Source organism: Lagenorhynchus albirostris, chromosome 9 (genome assembly GCF_949774975.1).
Source record: "Lagenorhynchus albirostris chromosome 9, mLagAlb1.1, whole genome shotgun sequence".
NCBI lineage: Eukaryota > Metazoa > Chordata > Mammalia > Artiodactyla > Delphinidae > Lagenorhynchus > Lagenorhynchus albirostris.
In genome coordinates this window covers 55,267,745-55,291,338 of record NC_083103.1, presented here as the reverse complement: position 1 = coordinate 55,291,338, position 23,594 = coordinate 55,267,745, and the positions used below count along the sequence as shown (strand labels likewise).

The following is a 23,594-nucleotide window of genomic DNA, read 5'->3' as shown; positions in this document are numbered from 1 at the left end:
GGCTTACTTGCTCTGCGGCATGTGGGATCTTCCTGGACCAGGGCTCGAACCTGTGTCCCCTGCATTGGCAGGTGGATTCTCAACCACTGCACCAGAAGGGAAGCCCCTGAGATATAAATTTGAATGTCATATTCATGTGGATGGCATTTGAAATTGCAGGAGAGCATAAACTCATCTGAGGAGAGTGACACTGTCACCTACCTGCTGTTTATCTTTCAGCAAGGCACTTAACTTCTCTGAAACATTTTTTATTGAATATTTATTCTGTCCTGGCATCATATCAAGCAATTTACAAGTGTCCTCATTTAATCCTCACAACCACTTTATGAGGCAGACACCATTTTTAACCTCCTATTTACATTAAAGGAAAATAGGGTTAGAAAGATTAGTCACTGGGGGGAGGGATATATTGGGAGGTTGGGACTGATATATACACACTACTATGTATAAAATAGATAACTAATAAGGATCTACTGTATAGCACAGGGAACTCTACTCAATACTCTGTAATGATCTATGTGGGAAAAGAATCTAAAAAAGAGTGGATATATGTATAACTGATTCACTTTGCTGTACAGCAGAAACTAACACAACATTGTAAATAAACAGTACCCCGATGAATATTTTTTTAAAAAGAAAAGAAAGATTACTCATTTGTGCAAAATCAGACAGTACAAGAGGGTGACAAGACTAGCTCCATTCCTTGTGCCTCGGCTCTTACGGCCCAGGTATCAGCAGTATCCACACCATGTAGGACTTTGTTAGACCTACTGCATGAAAAGCTGAACTTTAACAAGATCCCCCAAGTGTACAGACAGAAGAAGCACTAGGCTCTAGCCTGCCTCCACAGTGGGCTTCCCTCAGGCAGGTACTTTCCCAGAGCCCAGCTCAGAGTTCTAGAAGCGCAGAATGTTTTCCCATCTGTACCTTTGCCCAGCCCATTCTCTGCCTGGAGCTAATACTCCAGGTGTCTGGATTAGGCACCTCCAGTATCCTCAGGTACTTTTATCTACTGTTACTCCGGGATTATAATTCTGTCTCCTCCATTAATATGTGAACGTCTCCAGGAAAAAAAGTTTTCTCTCACCAGGTACCCCAACAATAGGCAAAATCAACACCCAGAGCAGACGCCCAGCAACTATTTGAACCAAAGCATAAAGTAGCACGTGAAACTTGTCGCCGTACAAACCGCGCAGACTCGGGGTAGCCCTCCCTGGCGGAGACTGAGGCGGAGCGGAGAAAGAACCCGAAGCGGGAAGTTTAAACCGGTCCATCCCCGGCTTTCCGCTGGCTGAGCAGCTGAGTGGCTCAGCGCATGCGCGCAGCTCACGGGTGCCGCCCCCGAGGGTCTTCTCCGCATGCGCGGGAGCGCGGAGGCGGGTCAAGTTGATTGACAGCGGGTGGCGCCGTAGCAATGGCGGCGCTCGGAGTTGCGACAGGTGGTGGCAATTGGTTTTCGGCTTTGGCGCTCGGGGTGACTCTTCTCAAATGCCTTCTCATCCCCACCTAGTAAGGGACCCGCACTGCCCGGGGCTGGGCGGGGAGGCCCCGCGGTCGGTCAGGGCGGGAGAGAGAAGCGTGGATGCTCCTGGGTGAGAGGAGGAAAGGGAACTTGAAGTCATGCGGTCGCTGCTACCCCTTTGCTATGCTTCCCACTCCGCCTTTTGAGTGTTATTTCACCTGTTAACTAGATCATAGCCCTGATGGCTGGGGTCAGGGCTGGCACTGTCTGACTTTAATGTTTCTGACCTTAAGGTCCTCTTCCTTAACATGCAGATAAACAACACCCACCTCCAACATTCATTCAGCCAGTACAGTATTTATCAGCTGCCTCCTGTGCTAGGCACTGTTCTAAGTCCTGGAGAGGCATTTGAGAAAGACATTTCTGGGGAAGTTGGTGGGGCCAGATAGACAAACAGTAAAGTTTCAGATTGCGATGAGGTCTGTAAAAGAGGTAGAGAGTGGCTACCGGGCAAGGCTTTACTGTCCTCTTTTAGGAGGTGATGTTTGAGTTGAAAGCTGAAGGATGAAAAAGAATAAGCAATGTGAAAAGTAGTTCAGGCATAGGAAAGAGTAAGTGTAAAGGCCCTGTGGTAGCAAAGAACTCAGAGCATTCCAGGAACAGAAAGTGAGCATTGTGGCTGAAGAGCAGTAAGGGAGGAGGAGAGTGACACAGGATGAGGTAGGCAGTAGTCAGGTCACACAGGGTTAGACTGCTGTGCGACAAATGGATGCAGACCCAAGACTGAAAGCATGGGATCCCATTAGGAAACTACCACTCAGTGGTAATGTGTATACAATGGGTACTCTGTGTTTATTAATATTATTAATATTGGCTTCCACATCTGTTCATCCTTCCTATTTCCTCTCCCTTGACTTTTCCCCTCATTCCTTTGCTCCCTTCCCAGTTTAGTGTTTGGTTTATTGGTATCCTTTGGTTCAAGTTCTTGGTGACCTCTCGTTGGGTATGGAAGAGCTGTATGTATAGGTAAATCCATACTGATGTGTATATAAGCAATGAAATGTATATGTAGGTTCAGCAAAATGACTTACAGGGACTTGGGAAAAGAAGGCGTTCGTCAGTTGAACTTTCTGCAGAACTGAAAACAAATAAGAAACATCTTTCTCTTTTGAAAGCAAATTGGAAAAATCCTTCTAAAATGTAGGAAATTCCTTTCAAATCAGAATGAAAGGGATTTTTTTTTAATCCGTGGATATAAGGTGATGTTCCTTGCTTTAGTTACTTCAGCCTAGAAATGTGTCTTCAGGGTTGTTACTTTGAATACTGCTGTTGATCCAGGATTAATAATGTATGTAGTTGTAGTTAATGCTCTGCTTCTCAAACAGGAAACCCCTGGGATGTGAGAGGGAAGCTACAGGATAAATGCAAAAGTATTCACCAAAATGTTTACTAACTGCTTTATTATGAACCAGGTACTGTGGCAAGCTACTAGAGGGGAAGACAAAATGGATATGATCCCTAACCCTATAAAGGGTGTAGTTTAGTGAAGATAACAGTCCCAGAAATAAATCAACACAAATATGTAATTACATAACAATGCTGTCTTAAGTGTTACTAAAGGAAAGAATGGGATCCTATAAGGCAACTAACAAGGGGGACTTACTTTAGATGGAGTGTCGGGAAAGGTCTCTGACATAATTGTAGGACTGAAGATAGACCCAGTACATGTCTTTTCTTGAACATATGTATGTGTTTCTGTTGAGGAAGAAACTTCCTCCCTCTATTGGGGAGGAAGACAATTTTCTCTACCTTTCTAGCCAGGTTCTGGCTGGTCTAAGAATTCAATTGACATGAGACAGATGAACAGGAGAAAATCATCAAACAAAAGTTTAATAACATGTACATGGGAGAGACTCAGGAAAATGGAGTAACTCACCAAAATGGCTGAAGCCCCTCACCTTAAATACCATCTTCAGCTAAAGACAAAAGAGGATGTTGGGGGTAGTAGTTTGGGACTTCAAAGGGGAGAAAGGCAATTCACATATATGTTTGCTGGGCCGTGAAGAGATAAGAGTGGACTGTGATCGCTAGGTTCTGGTGAGTTTCCCTCACCACACGTAGCCCATATTCTTTGCAGATGTCAGGGGTGATAGCTCTTTTCTGGGAACAAGCCCTTTATATAAATTCTTTAGGCAGCTAAGAGGGAGGTAAAAAGAAAGACTTCCTGAGTCTTGTTTCTTAAAAATAATCAGCTTAAATCAATCCTCATGCCAAAAAGACACATTTTGCGTTGCCATATTTTGCTCCCCTACAAGTGTATACCTAGAAATGTGATTGCTAGGTCATCAGATCAGCTGTGAATTGTGATTTTGAGAAACCTGTAGGAAATTCAGGTGACGTTGTCAGCAGGAAGTTGGAGATGTCTCTCTTCTAGAACTCAGGAAAGAGACCAAGGTTGTATAATGTGATTTGGGAGTCATCATCACACAGTTCTTAGTGGAAGCAATAAATGTGAATGAGATTGTGCAGAGCAGAGTAAACTGCATAAGAAGAAGACCAAGAACCGAACCTGAAAGAACATCAGCATTTGCTTGATGAGTACTGGAATGGGAAGCCATGAAAGAGACATGGAAGGGGTTGGCTAAGAAACTCACGAGAGAGTTGTCACAGTGGAAATGTTGTGTAAAACACTAGAAAAGGTAAATCAGGTTTTGCTGTGGAACTCATTGTTGACTTTGGTGAGTGGTTAATTCAACAAGAATGTATTGAGCCCATCCACATATCAGGTAAGATGTGGAGGGGAAGTAAAGCAGAGTAATAAACAGAAAATTAAAGTCCTGCTAAAGAGGAGTGAAGGGCACCAGACTATGCCACCCCCAAATACGCCTCTTTGGTGTAAGGATTTTTCGGGACTTATTATCTTGAGGAACTGCAGACATAGGAGAAGCTCTGAAAACAGTAAAAGTTACTTTCGAGGGAAATTTACATTAGAAAGGAGGCCTGTACCTGGAAAGTAACTATTACCAGAGATCACTTTTTCACCTGAGAGACTTAGCTTCAAGGCAGAGCAACCTTTGCTTGCCAAACATTCTCTTCTCACCTTACCCCCTCTTTGAAGCCCCAGACCCCTACCCCTCTCCTTAGCTCTCATGATGGTAGATAAGCCTCAATCACCTGGCCACCTTTTGAGTCTCATCTTATATCTTTTGGGGCTCCTGTACATATGTATGTAATTTAAATTGTCTTTTTTTCCCTACTGCTATTCTGTCTTAGGTCAATTTAATTCTTAGACCAGCCACAGAGCCTGGAAGGGTTGAAGGGAAAATAATTTTCCTCCCCTATATATAGGGGACATACTTGGATATATTTATATATAGTGAGAGGGGGACCAGTAAACAGAATTTGGAGACATGAGAAAGGCAGGTCAGGGGCCTTTTCCCACCTTTTCTGTCTGATGAACTCCTGCTCATTCTTGAAGATCCAGCTTCTGTGTGAGGCCTTTGCCAGATAATGAATCTTATTAGAATTGTTTGTGAACAAGAATAAGTCACCTCTGAGCAGTAGCCTGAGGGCCTCCCTTAAGAAAATGTATGGGCTTTTGGTCAGCCCTTTAGATCAGGGGTCCCCAACCCCCAGGCCACGGACAATTACCGGTCGCTCCCCATCGCTAGCCTTACTGCCTGAGCCCCGCCTCCTGTCAGATCAGCGGCAGCGTTATACTCTCATAGGAACGCAAACCCTACTGTGAACTGCACATGCGAGGGATCCAAGTTGTGTGTGCTCCTTATGAGAATCAAATGCCTGATAATGTGACGTGGAGCTGAGGCGGTGATGCTAGCGCTGGGGAGTGTCTGCAAATACAGATTATCATTAGCAGAGAGATTTGACTGCACAGAGACCATAATAAATCAATTGCTTGCAGAGGCATATCAAAACCCTGTCAGTGGGACTTCCCTAGTGGCGCAGTGGTTACGAATTTGCCTGCCAATGAAGGGGACACGGGTTCGAGCCCTGGCCCGGGAAGATCCCATGTGCTGCGGAGCAGCTAAGCCCCTGCGCCACAACTGCTGAGCAATCCCCGCTCGCCATAACTAGAGAAAGCCCGCACACAGCAACGAAGACCCAGTGCATCCAAAAATAAATAAATAAAAATAAATTTATTAAAAAAAAAAAAAAAACCCTGTCAGTGAGTGGCAAGTGACAATTAAGCTGCATCTTATGGAGTAGACCAGACATAAGCAACACACTTTGGCTGTCACTGTCTCCCATCACCCCCAGATGGGACCATCTAGTTGCAGGAAAACAAGCTCAGAACTCCCACTGATTCTGCATTATGGTGATTTGAATAATTATTTCCTTATATATTACAATGTAATAATAATAGAAGGAAAGTGCGCAATAAATGTAATGTGCTTGAATCATCCCAACACCATCCCCCCACCCTGCCCACTCTGTGGAAAAATTGTTTTCCACCAAACCGGTCCCTGGTGCCAAAAAGGTTGGGGACCACTGCTTTAGATGACTCAGAGACTCTTTTCACTTAGTGTTGGGTTGGCCAAAAAGTTCGTTTGGGTTTTTCCACAACATCTTACTGAATTGATTCCCCACCTTTTCCAGAAGGAGGTCTGGCCTCCAGGTAAGTGAGGTGTTTCAGGAATATGTAAAATACCTATTTGTGTCTTTATAGGATAGTGAGCTGTGACTATGTAGGGGATGTTGGTCCATTTAAAAGCCTAATTTTAGAAATGTGAGATTGATAAATGTTATGAAATCTCATTTTCTTCATCTGATTGTTTTGAGTAGCCATTCCACAGATTTTGAAGTGCACCGAAACTGGCTTGCTATCACCCACAGTTTGCCAATATCACAGTGGTATTATGAGGTAAGTTTTAATTTTCACCTTTTTGGGGTTTTTTTTTAAGATGATGTGTGAAATCATGTAAGTATTATTGATATTCAAACAGTTTTCCCTGTGATCATAGGTTGAATAAATCTTTATTAAAATTATAGTCTTGGGCTTCCCTGGTGGCGCAGTGGTTGAGAGTCTGCCTGCCAATGCAGGGGACGCGGGTTCGTGCCCCGGTCCGGGAAGATCCCACATGCCGCGGAGTGGCTGGGACCGTGAGGCATGGCCGCTGAGTCTGCGCGTCCGGAGCCTGTGTTCCGCAACGGGAGAGGCCACGACAGTGAGAGGCCCGCGTACCACAAAAAAAAAAAAAAAAAAAAAATTATAGTCTTTACTCATGTTACCGAACCAAGCTTCGGTCCCCTTGCCTGGCACGCACAAAGCAGATCTACTGATCCTGGGTTATTGTGAAGGAAAATACAGCGTTTATTGCAGGGCGCCAGGCAAAGAGAACAGGCAGCTAGTTCTCAAAAGACCTTGTTGGCTTAAAAAATGCACAACGTCAGAGTTGTGAGTTAAGTTTTATTTGGGGCAAAATGAAGACTGCAGCCTGGGAGACAGCATTTCAGATAGCTCTGAGAAACTGCTCCGAGGGGGCGAGGGAGGAGCCAGAATATATAGGAGTTTTGCAACAAAGGGCAGGTAGTCGGGAACATCAAAAGATTACTGTTAATTAAAGAAACCAGATATGTCAAGTTAAGGAATTTAGTGCTTTTCTGTGTGTGGGAAGATGCAAGAGTCTGGGCTCGCTGAAATCATTCCTTCGATATGCACCTCAGCTATCTGGGGCCAGTATCCTGTATGTTCACATCCTGAGTTTCCTCAGGGCTCACGGTAGGGAGTGGCTGCAGTCTGATGACTGCTAGGTGGCAGGTATTCTTTCCCTTCTGAGTTCCCTCAGGGCTCACCAGCTCACCATCAGGTGGTAGCTGCCATCGCTGATGACTGTGAACTTGCTAATGGCTTTCAGGCAAGGGTTTTTAAAGGCCACAGTAGGGGTGAGGGTCTCAGGGTGCATGATCAGCTCATGGACATTTTTCTAATTGGTTGGTGGTATGGTCATAGGGTGATGTTTTGGGAATCTTTTTTTTTTTTGGCTGCTTTGGATCTTCGTTGCTGTGCGCGGGCTTTCTCGTTGCGGTGGTTTCTCTTGTCATGGAGCACGGGCTGTAGGCGCATGGGCTTCAGTAGTTGTGGTGTGCTGGCTCAGTAGTTGTGGCTCGCGGGCTCTAGAGCACAGGCTCAGTAGTGTGGCGCACAGGCGCACAGAGATGTTCCCGGAACAGGGATCAAACCTGTGTCCCCTGCATTGGCAGACGGATTCTTAACCACTGCGCCACCAGGGAAGTCCTTGTTTTGGGAATCTTAATCATCAACCTTCTGGTTCTAGTCTGGGGTCTATGTGCTTGTGGTCAGCATATAGTCACCATCCTCCACTGAGTGCAGGGGTCTTAATTCCTTCAGAACAACTCAAAGATATGAGTCCAATTGTTGTCTATATTCATTCAGGAGGAACTAGGAGTCCTGTGACTCTATTGTTCTAATCATTAACTACTTGAGTTTGCTCTTTGGAAGGCCAAACAAGAAGTGGGGGACAGGAAGGGTCTTATACCTGGGTAGGCCCCGCAGGGTCTTACTCGGTTTCAGTCCCCCCTTTTCTTTGACACTCCTCAATTCCTGAGGAGAACATGGTGGGACAAGAAAGGGAATAACGTTTTGGATAGAGAGGTTAATCATAAACTCTGCAAGGGAACTTGGTTTTAGGAGGAGTCAGTTTCATTCAGTTCTGCCCTCTGGAACTATTAGGGAACCCCTTTACTTCAAAATGAGTTTCCCAAATTATACATGGGAAATTATAATATTTGCCACATGCTTTTTGAAAGAACATTGGATTGGGAAAGAGGGAAAATTGTATTCAAGACCTGGCTCTGCATCAGCATAGAAAATACATTTCATCTCTCTGAGCCTTGGTTTCTCATCTGGCGTATGAGGATTTGGAATGAATTATTTCTAAGATCCTGTCTCTCCCTAACATTTTGTGATTTATGAGGACAGAAATAATCAAATGTGATGTGTAGGTGTCTGGTAATATACAAACCATTCTATTCTATTATTAGAAAAACCATGTCTGTATTTTTATTTCTGGTATGAGTTACTAACTTGCATATGATACTTCATGGAAAACAGACATCAGCTCAAAAATGACTTGATCAAAAACAGCACTCTGCTGTCAGGAAGATTTTTTTTAAGACAAGCTGTAAAGTTTTCTGTGAGTTTGTTGTTGCTTTTGGGGGGTTTTGGTCAGGTCAGAATAGCCCTTTGCACTGAAAAAGCTTGAGAACAATTGACCTAATTGACCAAGTTCCTTCTCACATAACAACACTACAAGTATTTCATAAGAATGCTAAGGAACTTTAAGTAGTTTCTTTAGTATGAAGTATTTCCATTTGCATGTATGTATGCATACCAGTGAGGAAACTTTTTGTGTTTCCTAGTTGTCCAGAGGTTGGGCTGTGATTTCAGACTGCCTAGGTTTGACTTTCAGCTCTGCCACTTAATACCTATGCTGGGCAACTGTGGGCAAACTACTTGACCTCTTAAAGCCTCCATATCCCCAGCTATTAAATGATAATAAATAATTATTAGGATGAAATGAATATCATGTATGTGGTGTGCTTAGCATAGTACTTAGAACAAATGTGCTCATTAAATATTATTAAAGGTTATTAATACTTAGCATTATTAATATAATGACCTTCATCCTGTAAATGAAAAGGCAGTCTCCTGTCTCACCATTTCCTCCCTGCTCTCTGACTATCCCTTCTTAGTCTCCTTTGCTAACTCTTCTTCATCTACACTCTTTCAAAAGCTGGTTCCCTCTGCCTCTCTTTGTGGTCCCTTTTTCTTTTTAACATCTTTATTGGAGTATAATTGCTTTACATTGTTGTGTTAGTTGCTGCCCTTTTTCTTTTAATTCTATAATTCTTTCTGGCTGTTCTCTCATTTAGTCCTATAACTTTGACTACTACCTGTTACTTAGTACTCCTAAAACTGTATTTAGGCCAGAGCTGTCTCCTGTTATTGACTTGTTTTAGATAGAAGAGGTTTATGTAAAAGAGATTCTAGTAATGGTAAAATTCTTTGTTCTTCCTGCCCTCCTCAGCAATAACAACAAAAGAAATAACAACAAAAGAAATCAACAAAAACTCAAGTGCGAGGTTCACAGTAGGATATAAGGCTGGAGAGGCACATGCCTCAGGTCTGGAAGGTCTTTCTGCCATACTTAGGAGAGTGGACATGTGAGCAGTGGATTGCTTTGTAGAGCCCTTCTTAGCTTTGACTTCTAGCCTACCTTTCTGTTCTGGCCTCAAATTATATTGATTGGTCGATTGGTTGGGAAAGACATTAAAAAGACCCATAATAAATATTTGTGGAATGAACACAATTGTTTTGAATCTTTGTTGACCTAAAACAAGTAGACTGCCAGTTATTTCTCCAGCAAAAATGGGTTTATTCAGGTTCAGCAGAAAATAGCAATTCAGGGTCTGCAACCATAGCGAGTCGTGTGCTAGTCCGTGCGTAGTGCATAGCGAGGGAAGGAGAATTCTTTCTAAGAGGGAAAAAGGAAGTTGGGAGGGCTAGAGTAAACAGAGTCCATGGCTTTTCATTGGCTGAGTTGTGACAGTCTGAGCTCTTTGCAGGAAAGAAGAGACTTTCCTCTTGCTGTTGGGCTCTGCTGTCCTCCTAGGGCCTGAGACCTCCCCCTTCTGGCCTTCTGATTCTATCTTAATTGAGGTTTCTGTTTATTAATTTTTACATCTTCATATGTTAAAATGAGGTTGGATGTTGTTGTACTTGAAGAAACAGCTCTGTTGTGGTAGCTTCCCGAGCTAATGGATTTGGAGTCGGAGACCCAGATTTGAGCCCCAGCTCTACCACATATAAGTGACAGAACTCTTCACTTGGGAGGAAATGTTAGCTAATCACTTTCCTGGCTTCCCAAAAGCTGTTTAGGTAAGATGATGGCCCCAGCTGGAAATCCCTGATGTCAGGAGGGCCTTCTGGCTAGGTTTGGGAAGTCTTTTTGGGGAGAAGGACCAACATAACAGAGGGTGCCTGAGTGGTGTGGGGTTGGGGATGGCAAGGGAAGGACAGGGACATTTTGTTTTGGATAAATGACCATCTCAGGCAGCACCTGTTCCTTCTCCCAACTCTTTTCATGCTTTCTGTTCCCCATTTTATTTAAAGTAATAAATATGTCAATAAAATAAAGTAGGAAAATCTTTTAGACTTCCAATAAAATAAATGGCTCTTTAAGGGTAGAGTGAGCTCTGACATAGAAACTGTGGCTGGAAATCCCAGATGTTAATAAAGTCTAGATTCATGTTGAATTTCTTGAAATTATATGGACCAGTAATTTCAAAACTTTTTAAAAAATATGTTCCCTAGCCAGAAATCATTTTTGAGCATTCACTACCCAAGACGTCTTTATAAATTATAAAGGCAAAGCCCTATTAATATACTTTTAAAAATAGAAATTAAGAAGGATAAGAGTAAAAAATAGAATTTCTAATTTTTCTTTCCATAGTTCAGTGGCTCATCACCCCACATTGAAGATTTGGGATTAGAGAAGGAACTTTTCATAAAGGAAAATTTAATGGGTGGGTTCGTAGCCTGAGTGCCCTAGACAGAGAGCCTCTGGGTTGGCCTTTGCATTTTATACCTGCAGGGGGAGTAAATAGGCTACTTCTTATTGAGACCTAAAGTTTTCATTCATCCTTATCATGAACAAAGAGCTAATAAGTAGTTTGAGTCTCCCTTGCCTCATTTTATACTATAGAGAGACCCTAAATAGTAGTCCCTGTGGGCACTCAGTTAGTACCTAGTGAACCCTTAGTGCACTTCCAGAAGGAGAGGAGTTTTCCATTGAAAAGAGCAACAAATGCAGAGTAGGGAGATTATTACTGTCTCAGCTCTTCTAGGTGCAAGGTCAGGTTTAGTTTTAGGGACATGCTATGAGGATAGTAATAATGTTTTAAATGATAACAATTAACACTTTTTTAGTGATACTTAGTTTATATCTGGTTCAATACTGTGTGTGTATATATATATATATGTAAAAAATTTTTTTTAATATTTATTTATTTTTGGCTGCACTGGGTCTTCGTTGCTGCGCACAGGCTTTCTCCAGTTGTGGGAATAGGGGGCTACTCTTCACTGTGGTGCGCGGGCTTCTCATCGCTGTGGCCTCTCCTGCTGCGGAGCACGGGCTCTAGGCACGCGGGCTCGAGTAGTTGTGGCACTCAGGCTCGGTATTCGTGGCTCACAGGCTCTAGAGCACAGGCTCAGCAGCCGTGGCGCACGGGCTTAGTTGCTCCGCGGCATGTGCGATCCTCCCGGACCAGGGCCCAAACCCTGTCCCCTGCATTGGCAGGCGGCTTCCCAACCACTGCGCCACCAGGGAAGCCCTATATGTAAAATTTAATAACCCATGAACTAGGTACTGTCTTCCTTGTATGAATGCAGAAACTGAAATAAAACAAAATATAGCATCATAAAGTTTATATACTTTATATTTTTATATAAAGTTTATATGTTTTTCATATGATCTATATTTTCATTTAATCATTAGTGACCATTCATTCATTTAACTAATGATTATATAATGTATCAGGAACTTACTAAATGCTCAGGATACAGAAATGACAGAGTGGTTTCTGCTCTCAAGGATCTCATGACCTAGTGGAACAAAAGATAAGTAGCATCAGTGTAGCATTTTTTCGTTTATAAACGTATTTCATATGTATTAACTTATTTAGTCCTCACAATATCTCATTTTACAGATAGGGAAATTGAATCTCTGGGACAGATCTTGAACTCAAGCTAGTAAATCATTCGTTATGCCTTAGCTCCCTTTTTATATTTAGATGAGTAGAACCATGTCATAACCAAGTTTATTATTAAAAGTTTTCAAATTAACTTCTTGTGAAGTATAGTTGACTCTAAAGAAATTGAAGACTGTATTAAATAACTTAGGAAACATGTTTTGGTGTTCTGCTCAGACTTAACAGAAAATTTTCTATTTATGGCATATTTTAAGTATAATTTCATCATGTGTTTTTTTTAAAGATGAGAGAATGAAAATTTCCAAGCTTTGCACCTTCTTTATTTATTCAGTTACTTAGGATATGTTCTATCTTCAATTTTTACCACAGGCAACTTCAGAGTGGACCTTGGATTACCCCCCCTTTTTTGCATGGTTTGAGTATGCCCTGTCACATGTTGCCAAATATTTTGATCAAGAGATGCTGAATGTCCGTAATCTGAATTACTGCAGCTCAAGGACCTTACTCTTCCAGAGATTTTCCGTCATCTTTACAGATACACTCTTTGTGTATGCTGTCCATGAGTAAGTCTGAGAATGTCATTTCCTGTGGAAGGTGTTGAGGAAATATTATAGCATTAAATAGTATTAACTTGTTCCTCATTTGGGGCAAACAAAGTTCATATAATAGCAAATGCTAGAACAGTCCAAAATGGTTGTGTTTCAAACTTCACAATGAGTAATTACAGCAAGCAGTCTAGCTGAATCTTGTGGAAGAAAATGGGGGCTAAGGTGGGGTTACAAGTTAGAGGTAGAACAAGAGATTGTGAATGTTGTGAAAAGTAGTCCCAAGTGAGTTCCAGGACCGTTTCTCCTGCCCAAAGTGGCTCTACATGCTTCTCTTTCCTTCCTTGTAGCAGACTACCAGAGGCTACCATGACCTACCCTGTTCTTTGGGATACACATACCTACATACAGCACAGCACACTCATGCATACATATGCATTATGCTAACCACCAATGGAGTTTCCATCGTAGTAAACTCAAGAAATCTTACTGAGTGCTTTCAGTTGTAGTCTCTGGATTCTTTCCTTCATGAAGACTCTTCACTAATTTTAAGTTATGTTTATATTTTTATGTTTCGCATATTTTACTTATAAGTTACTTTTAAGTAGGTGAATACACGTACGTAGAATATTGTGCACAGTGACTTCCAAGTAGTGATTTCCCAGTTAATGTTGGTTTCTATTCTGTCCTAAGACTTAAGCCTGCTGGTGTGATTGTGACAGAGCAATAACTGGTGTCCATTCAATGACCTTTGTCATAAATAGATCATTTCTGTTTGTGAGGCCTTCTAGACTGAACTCTTGCCCCATTCAGTAAAGACTCCCTTGGGGATGTTTTAACCCCTGCTCATTTTCGTGGAATAACTGCTGTTTGGCACCCTGACCTTCATTCTCTTTATGACCTGGCAAGAGTTGAAAGGGAAGGTGATATGTAAATGTACTCCTTTTAACTCAAAATGTTTAAATTCACACTCTCAGGGAAAGTGTATACAGGCAGAGAGAGGGAGTAGAATTCATTTCCATCTACAATGTAGAGGGAACAGTTAAGTAAGATAAAAATCTGGAACAAGGCACTTTGTATAGATTAGTAACTTACTTAATTTTCTCAATTACCCTGTAAGGTTACTATCTCTATTTATGAGGAAACTGAGGCTCCATGGAGGAAAAGCAGGACACCTTTTGCTAACCCCTATTTAATTGCATCTTTTTTTTTTTTTTTTTTCCTGCGGTATGCGGGCCTCTCACTGCTGTGGCCTCTCCCGCTGCGGAGCACAGGCTCCAGACGCGCAGGCTCAGCGGCCATGGCTCATGGGCCCAGCCGCTCCGCAGCATGTGGGATCTTCCCGGACCGGGGCACGAACCCGTGTCCCCTGCATCGGCAGGCGGACTCTCAACCACTGCACCACCAGGGAAGCCCCTTAATTGCATCTTTATTATGTCTTCTTTTGGTTTTAGATTTCTTTGGTTTTAGAATTTGCTGATATTCAAATGAAACACATTTTAAAAAAATCTTTTTATAGAATAATACATCCTTTTCATTGTCAAAATTTTGGAAAACAGAAAGCAATTATACATACACACAAAGTAAAAATGACCCATACTCCTGCACTTACAGCTGTCCCTATCAACATTTTGGTGCATATTATTTCAGCCTCTTTCCTGTATCTGAATTTAATTTTTATAAAATAAAAATGGGATCATACTGTTTTGTCACCTGGTATTGTCACTTAATATCTCTACCTTTAAATAACAAACATTTTTTCATAGGAGTTTTTTAAATTATTTGGGCAATCAAGAGCTGCAGGTTTGTGGCTCTATTCTTTTTTTTTTCAATTCCCTCCACCACCCTCTCCCAAACTATCACAGGTCTATTCTTTTTTTCTTTTTTTAATATATATTTTTTAAAATTTATTTATTTTTGGCTGCGTTGGGTCTTTGTTGCTGCACACAGACTTTCTCTAGTTGCTGCGATAGGGGGCTACTCTTCGTTGCGATGCACAGGCTTCTCATTGCAGTGACTCCTCTTGTCATGGTACATGGGCTCTAGGCGCGCAGGCTTCAGTAGTTGCAGCACGTGGGCCCTAGGGCACATGGGCTTCAGTAGTTGTGGCGCATGGGCTCAGTAGTTGTGGCACACAGCCTTAGTTGCTCCACGGCATGTGGAATCTTCCTGGACCAGGGATTGAACCTGTGTCCCCTGCATAGGCAGGCAGATTCTTAACCACTGCACCACCAGGGAAGTCTTCACAGGTCTATTCTTAACTTGGCTGGTATCGTAATATATAATTTGGAGTGCTATATCATTCTGGTCTGCATTTTTTAGTTTTAAGGACTAAAATAGTGTGTGCCCTCTCAATTTTCAAAATCCTTACATTTGGGTTTTTGGTGGATGGTTTTATTGTTTGTTTGCTTTATTAAATGAAGACTTTGTTTTCAAAAAAAAGAAAAAATGAAGACTTTTGTTTCAAATCAGCATAGCTGAGAAAGAGACGTGGAACTGGCCCTGAGGCCTTTCTTTCTGCTACCACCTTTTTAAACAGTCAAGAATGGCATGGACACCCCAATCCCTGTGTCTAATCTAATAAACTGACAGGGAAGCAACTAAAATTTTTCCAACCCACTGGAATTTCTTGGGAGAGGTGACACCTAAGGGCACCTTAATTGGAAAATTGTCAGCATCACCAGAACTGGACTCCATCACCTTTCTTTTTCCTCCCTATTAATAATTGGCAACATTAGAGCTGTGTTTTGGGTGCAGTCATATTGAAGGACTACAAGAAATTCTCTTGGAGTCCCTTTCCTCCTTTTTTAAAAAAAACCTCCCATGGTCCTTGAGAAGTAAATTTAATACTCTGAATGAAAGCATCTAGTGTGCACTGAGTACTCCATAAATACTAGCTTCATTTCCTTCATCCTTTCTCTCCTTCATTCCTCCATCTCTTTCTTCCTTTTTTTTTCCTTCATATTTGGGTTGATATAAACCTGGGTTTTCTGACTGCTATTCAGCCTCAGTGTCACTTTTTAATCATCATTTTCAAAATAAAATAGTTCCACATTAAAAAAAAAAGAATGGCATGGACACTTTATCAGGAATGGCTAATCAAACACATCGGAGTATATCAGAGTGTACTCTGTAGAAGTATTATGGTGTTCTAATGAAGATTAAATTTGTTTCTGATTCTTTCCTCATGTTCCAATATAGGTGCTGTAAATGCATTGATGGGAAAAAAGCAGGCAGAGAACTTACAGAGAAGCCAAAGTTCATTCTATCAGTATTACTGCTGTGGAACTTCGGGTTGTTAATTGTAGACCGTATCCTTGACGTTTTATGTACTGTTCCCTTACTTATTTGATATATACTAAGTATAAGATTAATTCTTTCTGTAATGGTGATTCTGAAATGTGAGCTGCTTTTGAAAGTGGATGTGGGGTGGGTTAGTCAGTTCCCCAAACTGTGGTCTCTGCCCAACTTCATCAGACTCTGATTGTTAGAGCACTTTGTCCCTGAAAAGTTAGTGGTGATGTGCAAGAACCAGTTAAACTGCCAGTAAAGCAATATACTGGGACTTGGTAACTGTCTTTAGATTAATCTAATATACATATCTTAAATAGTTTATAACACATTATTCTAAATACCTTTTATAGGAAACGGCGTATCACAGTGTCCATATGGAAACAGACAGGCCTTCATGCTTTTCTGCCATCTTGACTTATGACATATTAATAGGCAAAGTTCTTAAATCCAAAGGGTCTGAATGGGGGACTTCCCTGGCAGTCCAGTGGTTAAGACTTCGCCTTCCAATGCAGGGGGTGCGGGTTTGATCTCTGATCGGGGAGCTGAGATCCCACATGCCTTGTGGCCATAAAACCCAAACATAAAACAGAAGCAATATTGTAACAAATTCAACAAAGACTTTAAAAATGGTCCACATCAAAAAAATCTTAAAAGAAAAAGTGGGGTGGGGGGTGGTTCCTGAATGTAACTAAAATCCGAATGATAGAAGCCGAATTTCTGCCGTTTTCGTAGAGGTAGCCAGGTGTGGAAGAAAACACCAAGACTTCGGTTTAAGTCTGACCTGGTCTTGAATCTCAGTTATGAAATTCAAGTAGTGTTAGGCCATGAGTGGATTAATGCTCTGAGCTCTAACTACCTCACGGGTTCACTGTATGTGTACTGTAAACAATGGAATGCTACATGCAGTGGCCTTCAGTAGCTGTTAGGTCCCTTCCTTTCTTATCCCTGATTCTAAAAAGCAAAACAAAACAAAAAACTCCTTTAGTTGCTGGCTCTTTAAGGTACAGAAAATTTGGGAAAGTTTCCTGGTTTTCTTCTTTTTTTTTTTTTTTGGCGGTACGTGGGCCTCTCACCGTTGCGGCCTCTCCCGTCGCGGACCACAGGCTCCGGACGCGCAGGCTCAGCGGCCATGGCTCACAGGCCCAGCCGCTCCGCAGCATGTGGGATCCTCCCGGACCGGGGCACGAACCCGCGTCCCCTGCATCGGCAGGCGGACTCTCAACCACTGCGCCACCAGGGAAGCCCTCCTGGTTTTCTTCTTAAACATAAATTTTAATTTAAAAGTTTGTCCAGGATTTGGCTGTTTATAGAAAACACTTTTATGAAAAGTCCAAACTGGTAGTAATATTTTGTCTTTAATTTACCTATAACAGAAGCATTTGCAATTTTTATACTTAGTCTGCGGGCACAGTTCCTTGTGAAATTGGCATCCTCTGTTTTCTTTCCTTGACCTAAGTCCAGATATTCATTTCCAGTACAATGGTTTTTTATCTGGATTAATGCTACTCTCTATTGCACGATTATTTCAGGTAAACACGAAATAGGCTAATTATATTAGTTTGGTTTTCAGCTTGTAAAGGTGATAGGTAAGTTTATTTGACCAACTGTTTTGAGTTGCCAAGTGCTATAGACACTTTTATTGAGTATTTCTCACAAATTCCATCTTCTCTTTTAATAATACTTTTCTCCATTTTACAGATGAGAAAATTATACTCTAAAAACTTGTTAGAGTGTGGCAGGCCTAAAATAAACTTGAGTTTCTATACTTGGTTGGGACCATTTATCCAGGAATGAAATCTTCAGCAGTTTATACTAGTAGTAGTAACTGTGTAGTAACTGTGATGGCGGGGCCTTAACCATCAGCAGCATGTAGCATAGTGTAATGGAAAGTATGGAATTTGGAACCAGAAGACCTGAGTTGAAATCCTGAATAACCCTACTAAGCTGTGTGACTCAGACAGGGGTTTTCAAAAGCACTGGCTGCTTCAGATTGGGTATGTTATATGTAATACATTATTGAGTAAACTTTGTAACTATTCTGTGAAGTTGTTAAATGTTTCCTCCTTTCATAGAGGAGGATAATTCAGATTTCTGGGACACTCCTCTGTACACTGAATCAGAATCTCTGGGACTGGGTTTTAGGAATCTCCAGGGAATTTTGATACACCATCAGGTTTGGGAACCATTAACCCAAGGCAACCATCAACCCTCTCAGCCTCAGTTTTCTCATCCATAAAATAAAATTTACCCTTGATACATTCTGTTTGTAAGATGGGGCTACCTACCTCACAGTGACTTTGGAAAGATCAAATTCAATAATCTGTTTTAAAGTTCTTTGGCAACTATAAATGTGTGGATAAGTTTTTTTCTTTTAACCATAAAAAGCCACATTATACGTGGATCATAATTGGTGTTCAATGAATGAATGTTGGATGGTTGTTGAACAAATGAACTAAACTTTAGCTATAGAACCAGCTAGACTTTCTCTGAATCTTAAATAAATAATAAAACCAGTGGAGAGATTTGGAAGCATCCCATTGTTTTTGCCTTATCATTCCTAACGCATCTATTCTAGACCACACCTGATGAGACAGTGAAAGGAGGAACTTGGCCTTTCATGTTCCCTTTGGCAGTGTCTCATTTGATCCTTCCAAACCCCAGGACCCCGGGACCATTATCTTATTTGATCCTTCCAGAATTCCTGTGAGGTAGGTAGAATGTAGACTTCTTTAGTTATAGTCAACTCAGTTTGGAGGTGTTTTTTTTTTTTCCTGAATCAGAATGCCTTTAATTCTCCTAGGAAGTTTGTTAGATCTAGTACTATTGGCACAACACTTGGTGCCTTCAGCCTGATTGTAGTTTATGTTACCTAATATGTAATATAAGATTTAAGTGATTCTTTGTTAGCATAGCTTTATGTGTAATCATTGGTACTCTCATTCCCAGATCCTCTCTGGAAATCAACTCCAGCTATTGTATAACTATTAGAGGGTGAAGGTAATTAACTTCCCTAGGTTCCTTAAGGAGAATTTGTAGTGTGTTGTTATGATGATGTATCTTGTACTTCAGCATCAAACTTAGTACTTAATAAATATTTGTTGAAATAATGAATTTATAAACCGACTAGGCTCAGTATAAAAGCTGGCTGGAATCACTTGCCTCTGTTCTCTTTATATTACATTTAAACCTTTTTATTATAGAAAATTTAAATTATATACAAAAATGGAGAAAATAGTACAGTGATCTAAACACACACACACAGAGGATTATTTTGAAACACATCCCAGACATCATATTTCATTTGTTAAGTATTTCCAAATACAGGCAGACCTCAGAAATATTGTGGGTTCAGTTCCAGACCACCACGATAAAGCAAATGTTGCAATAAAACTAGTCATGTGAATTTTTTGGTTTCCCAGTGTATATAAAAGTTATGTTTACACTATACTGTAGTCTGTAAAGTGTGCAATAGCATTGTCTAAAAAAATGTACATACCTTAATTTAAAAATACTTTATTACTAAAAAATGCTAACCATCATTTGAGCCTTCAGTGAGTTGTAGTAGTAACCTCAAAGATCACTGATCACAGATCACCATAACAAGCATAGTGATAATGAAAAAGTTTGAAATATTGCAAGAATTACCAAAATATAGCACGGAGACAGGAAGTGAGCAAATGCTGTTGGAAAAGTGGCGCCAATAGACTTGCTCAATGCAGGGCTGCCACAAACCTTCAATTTGTAAAACACACAGTATCTGTGAAGCACAATGAAGCAAATCGCAATAAAACGACATATGCCTGTATATCTTCAAAACCATGTGTTTTTTTCAAAATGGTAAAATACATATAAGATAAAACTTAACATCTTAAACCATTTTTTTCTTCCAGTTTTATCGAGATATAATTGACATACAGCACTGACATACAGTTTAAGGTGTACAGCATAATGATTTACTTACATACATCATGAAATGATTATCACAGTAAGTTTAGTGAACATCTGTCATCTCATAAAGATACAAAATTAAAGAAATAGAAAAAAAATTTGATGAAAACTCTTAGGATTTGCTCTGTTAACAACTTTCATATGTAACATACAGTAGTGTTATTTATATTTATCATGTTATATATTACATCCCTAGTACTTGTTTATCTTATAGCTGGAAGTTTGTACCTTTTGACTGCCTTCATTCAGTTCTCCCTCCCCCATTCCCCACCTTTGGTACCTACAAATCTGATCTCATTTTCTTAGAGTTTGTTTGTTTTTGCTAGTTGTTACACAACATAGTGATTCAATATTTCTATCCATTTCAAAATGATCACCACATAAGTCTAGTTACAATCTGTCACCATACTAAGATATGACAATATAGTTATTGAATTTCCCACACTGTACATTTCATACCCATGACTCACTTATTTTGCAACTGGAAGTTTGTACTTAATCTCTTAGTCTGCCTCACCTATTTCTTTCCTCCCCTCACCCATTTATCTTAAGCATTTTAAAATGTACAGTTCAGTAATGGTAAGTATATTCACACTGTTGTGCAACCAGTCTCCAGTGTTTTTATTTTTTAATAAACTTTATTTTTTTAAATAATTTTAGCTTTACAGGACAGTTGCAAAGATAATAGAGTTCCTGTACCCCCTCACTCATTTTCCCCTAATGTTACCATCTTATGGTACATTCATCAAGACTAAGAAACCGACCTTGGTACACTCAGATTTCACCAGTTTTTCCACTAACATCCTTTTTCTGTTCCAGAATCCAATCCAGGATACTACATTATTGTGTTTAGTCTACCCTGAATTTTGAATTATTTACCTTTTAAATCTCCTAGAAAAGGCATATGGAAGGAGCATTTCTCTTTGCTGTTCTCCTACATTTCAAGCACATCTACCTCTATGTAGCACCAGCTTACGGTGTATATTTACTGCGATCTTACTGTTTCACTGCAAATAAACCAGGCAAGTTTTAGTGATCATTTTATTTTATTTTTGCTTTATTTTATTTTACCTTGACTTGGTGGCTTGCTTTGTGAGAGAGTTTTATGAGGCACAACGGGTATCTCTCAGCTATTGATCCTATAAACCCTTTACCCATTCTGATTTTTCTCTGCTCTTGCCACATCATAAAGATTGGTGTACTATCATGGGATACTTCTAGTTTTGGCATATTGTATAAGTTACGGCTTTCCGTGCTCCTGGTTAACGATAATGTTCCTTTTCTGTAGATGGGTCCATCCGATGGAACAGCTTCAGTTTTCTCCGTCTTATTTCCCTGGGACTGATTGTTTTCCTAGTTTCTGCTCTTTCGTTGGGTCCTTTTCTAGCCTTGGTAAGTCTTTTATTTGTTATAAAGAATACATGTTTGTTGTTATTTAGAAAAAAATAATAAAGTCAGGAATATATAAAATAAGGAAAACTACTCCTTTTTTACCCCTTCCCACTATGATTCCCCAAAGATAGGATGTTATTCTTTCAGACATTTCTGTGCTTATGCAAATATGTATGTGTGTATATTTGTATGTTTAACTATATGCCTCACATACTCACACAGAGTTGCTAATAATTAGTCACAGATTTCCATATTTGCTAATTTGCTTGTTTGCTGTACTTTATTTGTAACCTCAAAATCAGTACTCACGGTGCTTTCACAGTCATTCATTGACAACAAACATTCTAAAGTGCCTAGAATGTTACAGATGTTCAACAGGTGTTTTTATTTTTCACTTCTTCCCTCATGCTGAATTCAACTAATTAGTTTTAATTCTGCTAAAATTGGGAAACACTGCATCTCTCATCAAGCCTTCCCTGCCATCCCCTTCTCTTCAGTAAACTTGGTAAAGCTGCAGTCTGTGTTCTCCTTTGCCCCTTATAAATTCTTCCATTATTATAGTATTGGACTGGTATTCAAAGTACTCTGATGTATCTTGTCCCACTTAACAGATGAGAAGGTTGGACAAAAAAGAGGTTCTGTGAACTGCTCAGGATCACACAACTACTTCCTTGTATAAAAACCGGAACTCAGACCTCATAACTTTCTACACGCTATGCCATAGACAGTACCCTAGTTCTCTTTTTGAATTTAGAAAATATTGATCACTGTTTAATCTCTTTTCAACAGAACCAACTGCCTCAAGTCTTTTCCCGACTCTTCCCTTTCAAGAGGGGCCTCTGCCACGCGTATTGGGCCCCAAACTTCTGGGCTTTGTACAGTGCTTTGGACAAAGTGCTGTCCATCATCGGTATGGTAGCAAGCCTTCTTACTTTTTTTTTTCTTTGGCCGTGCTGTGCGGCTTGTGGGATCTTTCTTCCCCGACCAGGGATCGAACCTGGCCCCGGCAGTGAAAGCACCGAGTCCTAACCACTGGACCGCCGTGGAATTCCCTAAGCCTTCTTACTTAGACTATGAATATTGAAAGGACTAGTCACATTAGTCTAGAAAGGACTAGACAAATAGAAAAACCTGTTTTGTGTTTTGAATGTGGCTGAGCTGTTTGTTCTCCAGCCCTGCGTTTCAGCTTTCAGAACGAACAGCAGAGTGGTTCTAGGGGCTGAGACTTCAGTGCAGGAAACAGACTGCACTCCTTATAAAAGCTCTTTGTGGCAGTGAGGTTGTTGCTCCTGTCCTTGGGAAAAAAATAAACTTTTTAGACATTTTTAAAAGGTAATTTTGGGACTTCCCTGGTGGCGCAGTGGTTGAGAATCCGCCTGCCGATGCAGGGGACACGGGTTCCTGCCCCGGTCTGGGAGGATCCCACATGCCGCGGAGCGGCTGGGCCCGTGAACCATGGCCGCTGAGCCTGCGCGTCCGGAGCCTGTGCTCCGCGACGGGAAAAGGCCACCACAGTGAGAGGCCCGCGTACCGCAAAAAAAAAAAAAAGGTAATTTTACCTTAAGCAAAACGTTATTCAGTAGTTATAGCCTTAGTTTTAAACTTAAAAATGTGAAGAAGCAGGAAAGAAGAACGTGTAAGTTGTGACTCTGGGTATTGAACCAATAAGGAAAATGATGGCCATGCAGTTTAACATGAGATGAGAAGAAAGGGAAAACTTAGGCTATGCTTTTAAGTTTGAGGTGTGATGAAAAAGAATTTATAACCTTTAGATGGTTCTGAAAATAATTGTGTGGAACAACTCACAGCCTCTCATTGGTGAACACAGCCTAGCTTGATGGAGAATGGCAGGATCAAGAGAAGGATAGGTAAACTTTTCTGTAATGGGACAGACAGTAAATATTTTAGGCCACATCAGATTTTGTTTACAACCTTTAAAAACGTAAAAACCTGTGTGAGAAACAAATGCAACAATAAAGAAGTGCTAGGCTGTCAGTAGCAGGGGCTTTGGAACCAGACAGAACTGGGTTCGATTCTTCCACCTATTAGTTGTGTGACTTAGGCACATTACTCATCTCTCTGTGCCTCAGGGGGGCAAAAAGTAATGGCTACAAAGCCCTTGGCACATGGTAGATGCTTAATGCGTGGTGGCTGCTATTACCGTTTTGGCTGCGTACTTACAGGAAATCATAATTTGGTAT

At 40.8% G+C, this 23,594-nt stretch overlaps 1 protein-coding gene across 2 annotated transcripts in view; it reads left to right on the top strand.

Annotated features, from left to right (window-relative positions):
• Positions 1–1,390: 1,390 nt before the first annotated feature.
• The window catches only part of ALG8 (ALG8 alpha-1,3-glucosyltransferase), a 28,673-nt gene continuing 6,469 nt past the window's right edge, over positions 1,391–23,594 (top strand). The window contains exons 1-9 of one of the 2 annotated variants that reach the window (XM_060157859.1): positions 1,448–1,509; positions 6,266–6,344; positions 9,532–9,667; positions 12,584–12,777; positions 15,961–16,070; positions 17,515–17,582; positions 20,897–21,023; positions 21,290–21,393; positions 22,183–22,303. In XM_060157859.1, the coding sequence (XP_060013842.1) occupies positions 12,674–12,777; positions 15,961–16,070; positions 17,515–17,582; positions 20,897–21,023; positions 21,290–21,393; positions 22,183–22,303 (634 nt within the window). In that variant the 5' untranslated portion in view covers positions 1,448–1,509; positions 6,266–6,344; positions 9,532–9,667; positions 12,584–12,673. Of the gene's footprint in view, positions 1,510–6,265; positions 6,345–9,531; positions 9,668–12,583; positions 12,778–15,960; positions 16,071–17,514; positions 17,583–20,896; positions 21,024–21,289; positions 21,394–22,182; positions 22,304–23,594 lie in introns of both variants that reach the window. The other variant, XM_060157858.1, reaches the window with a different exon arrangement.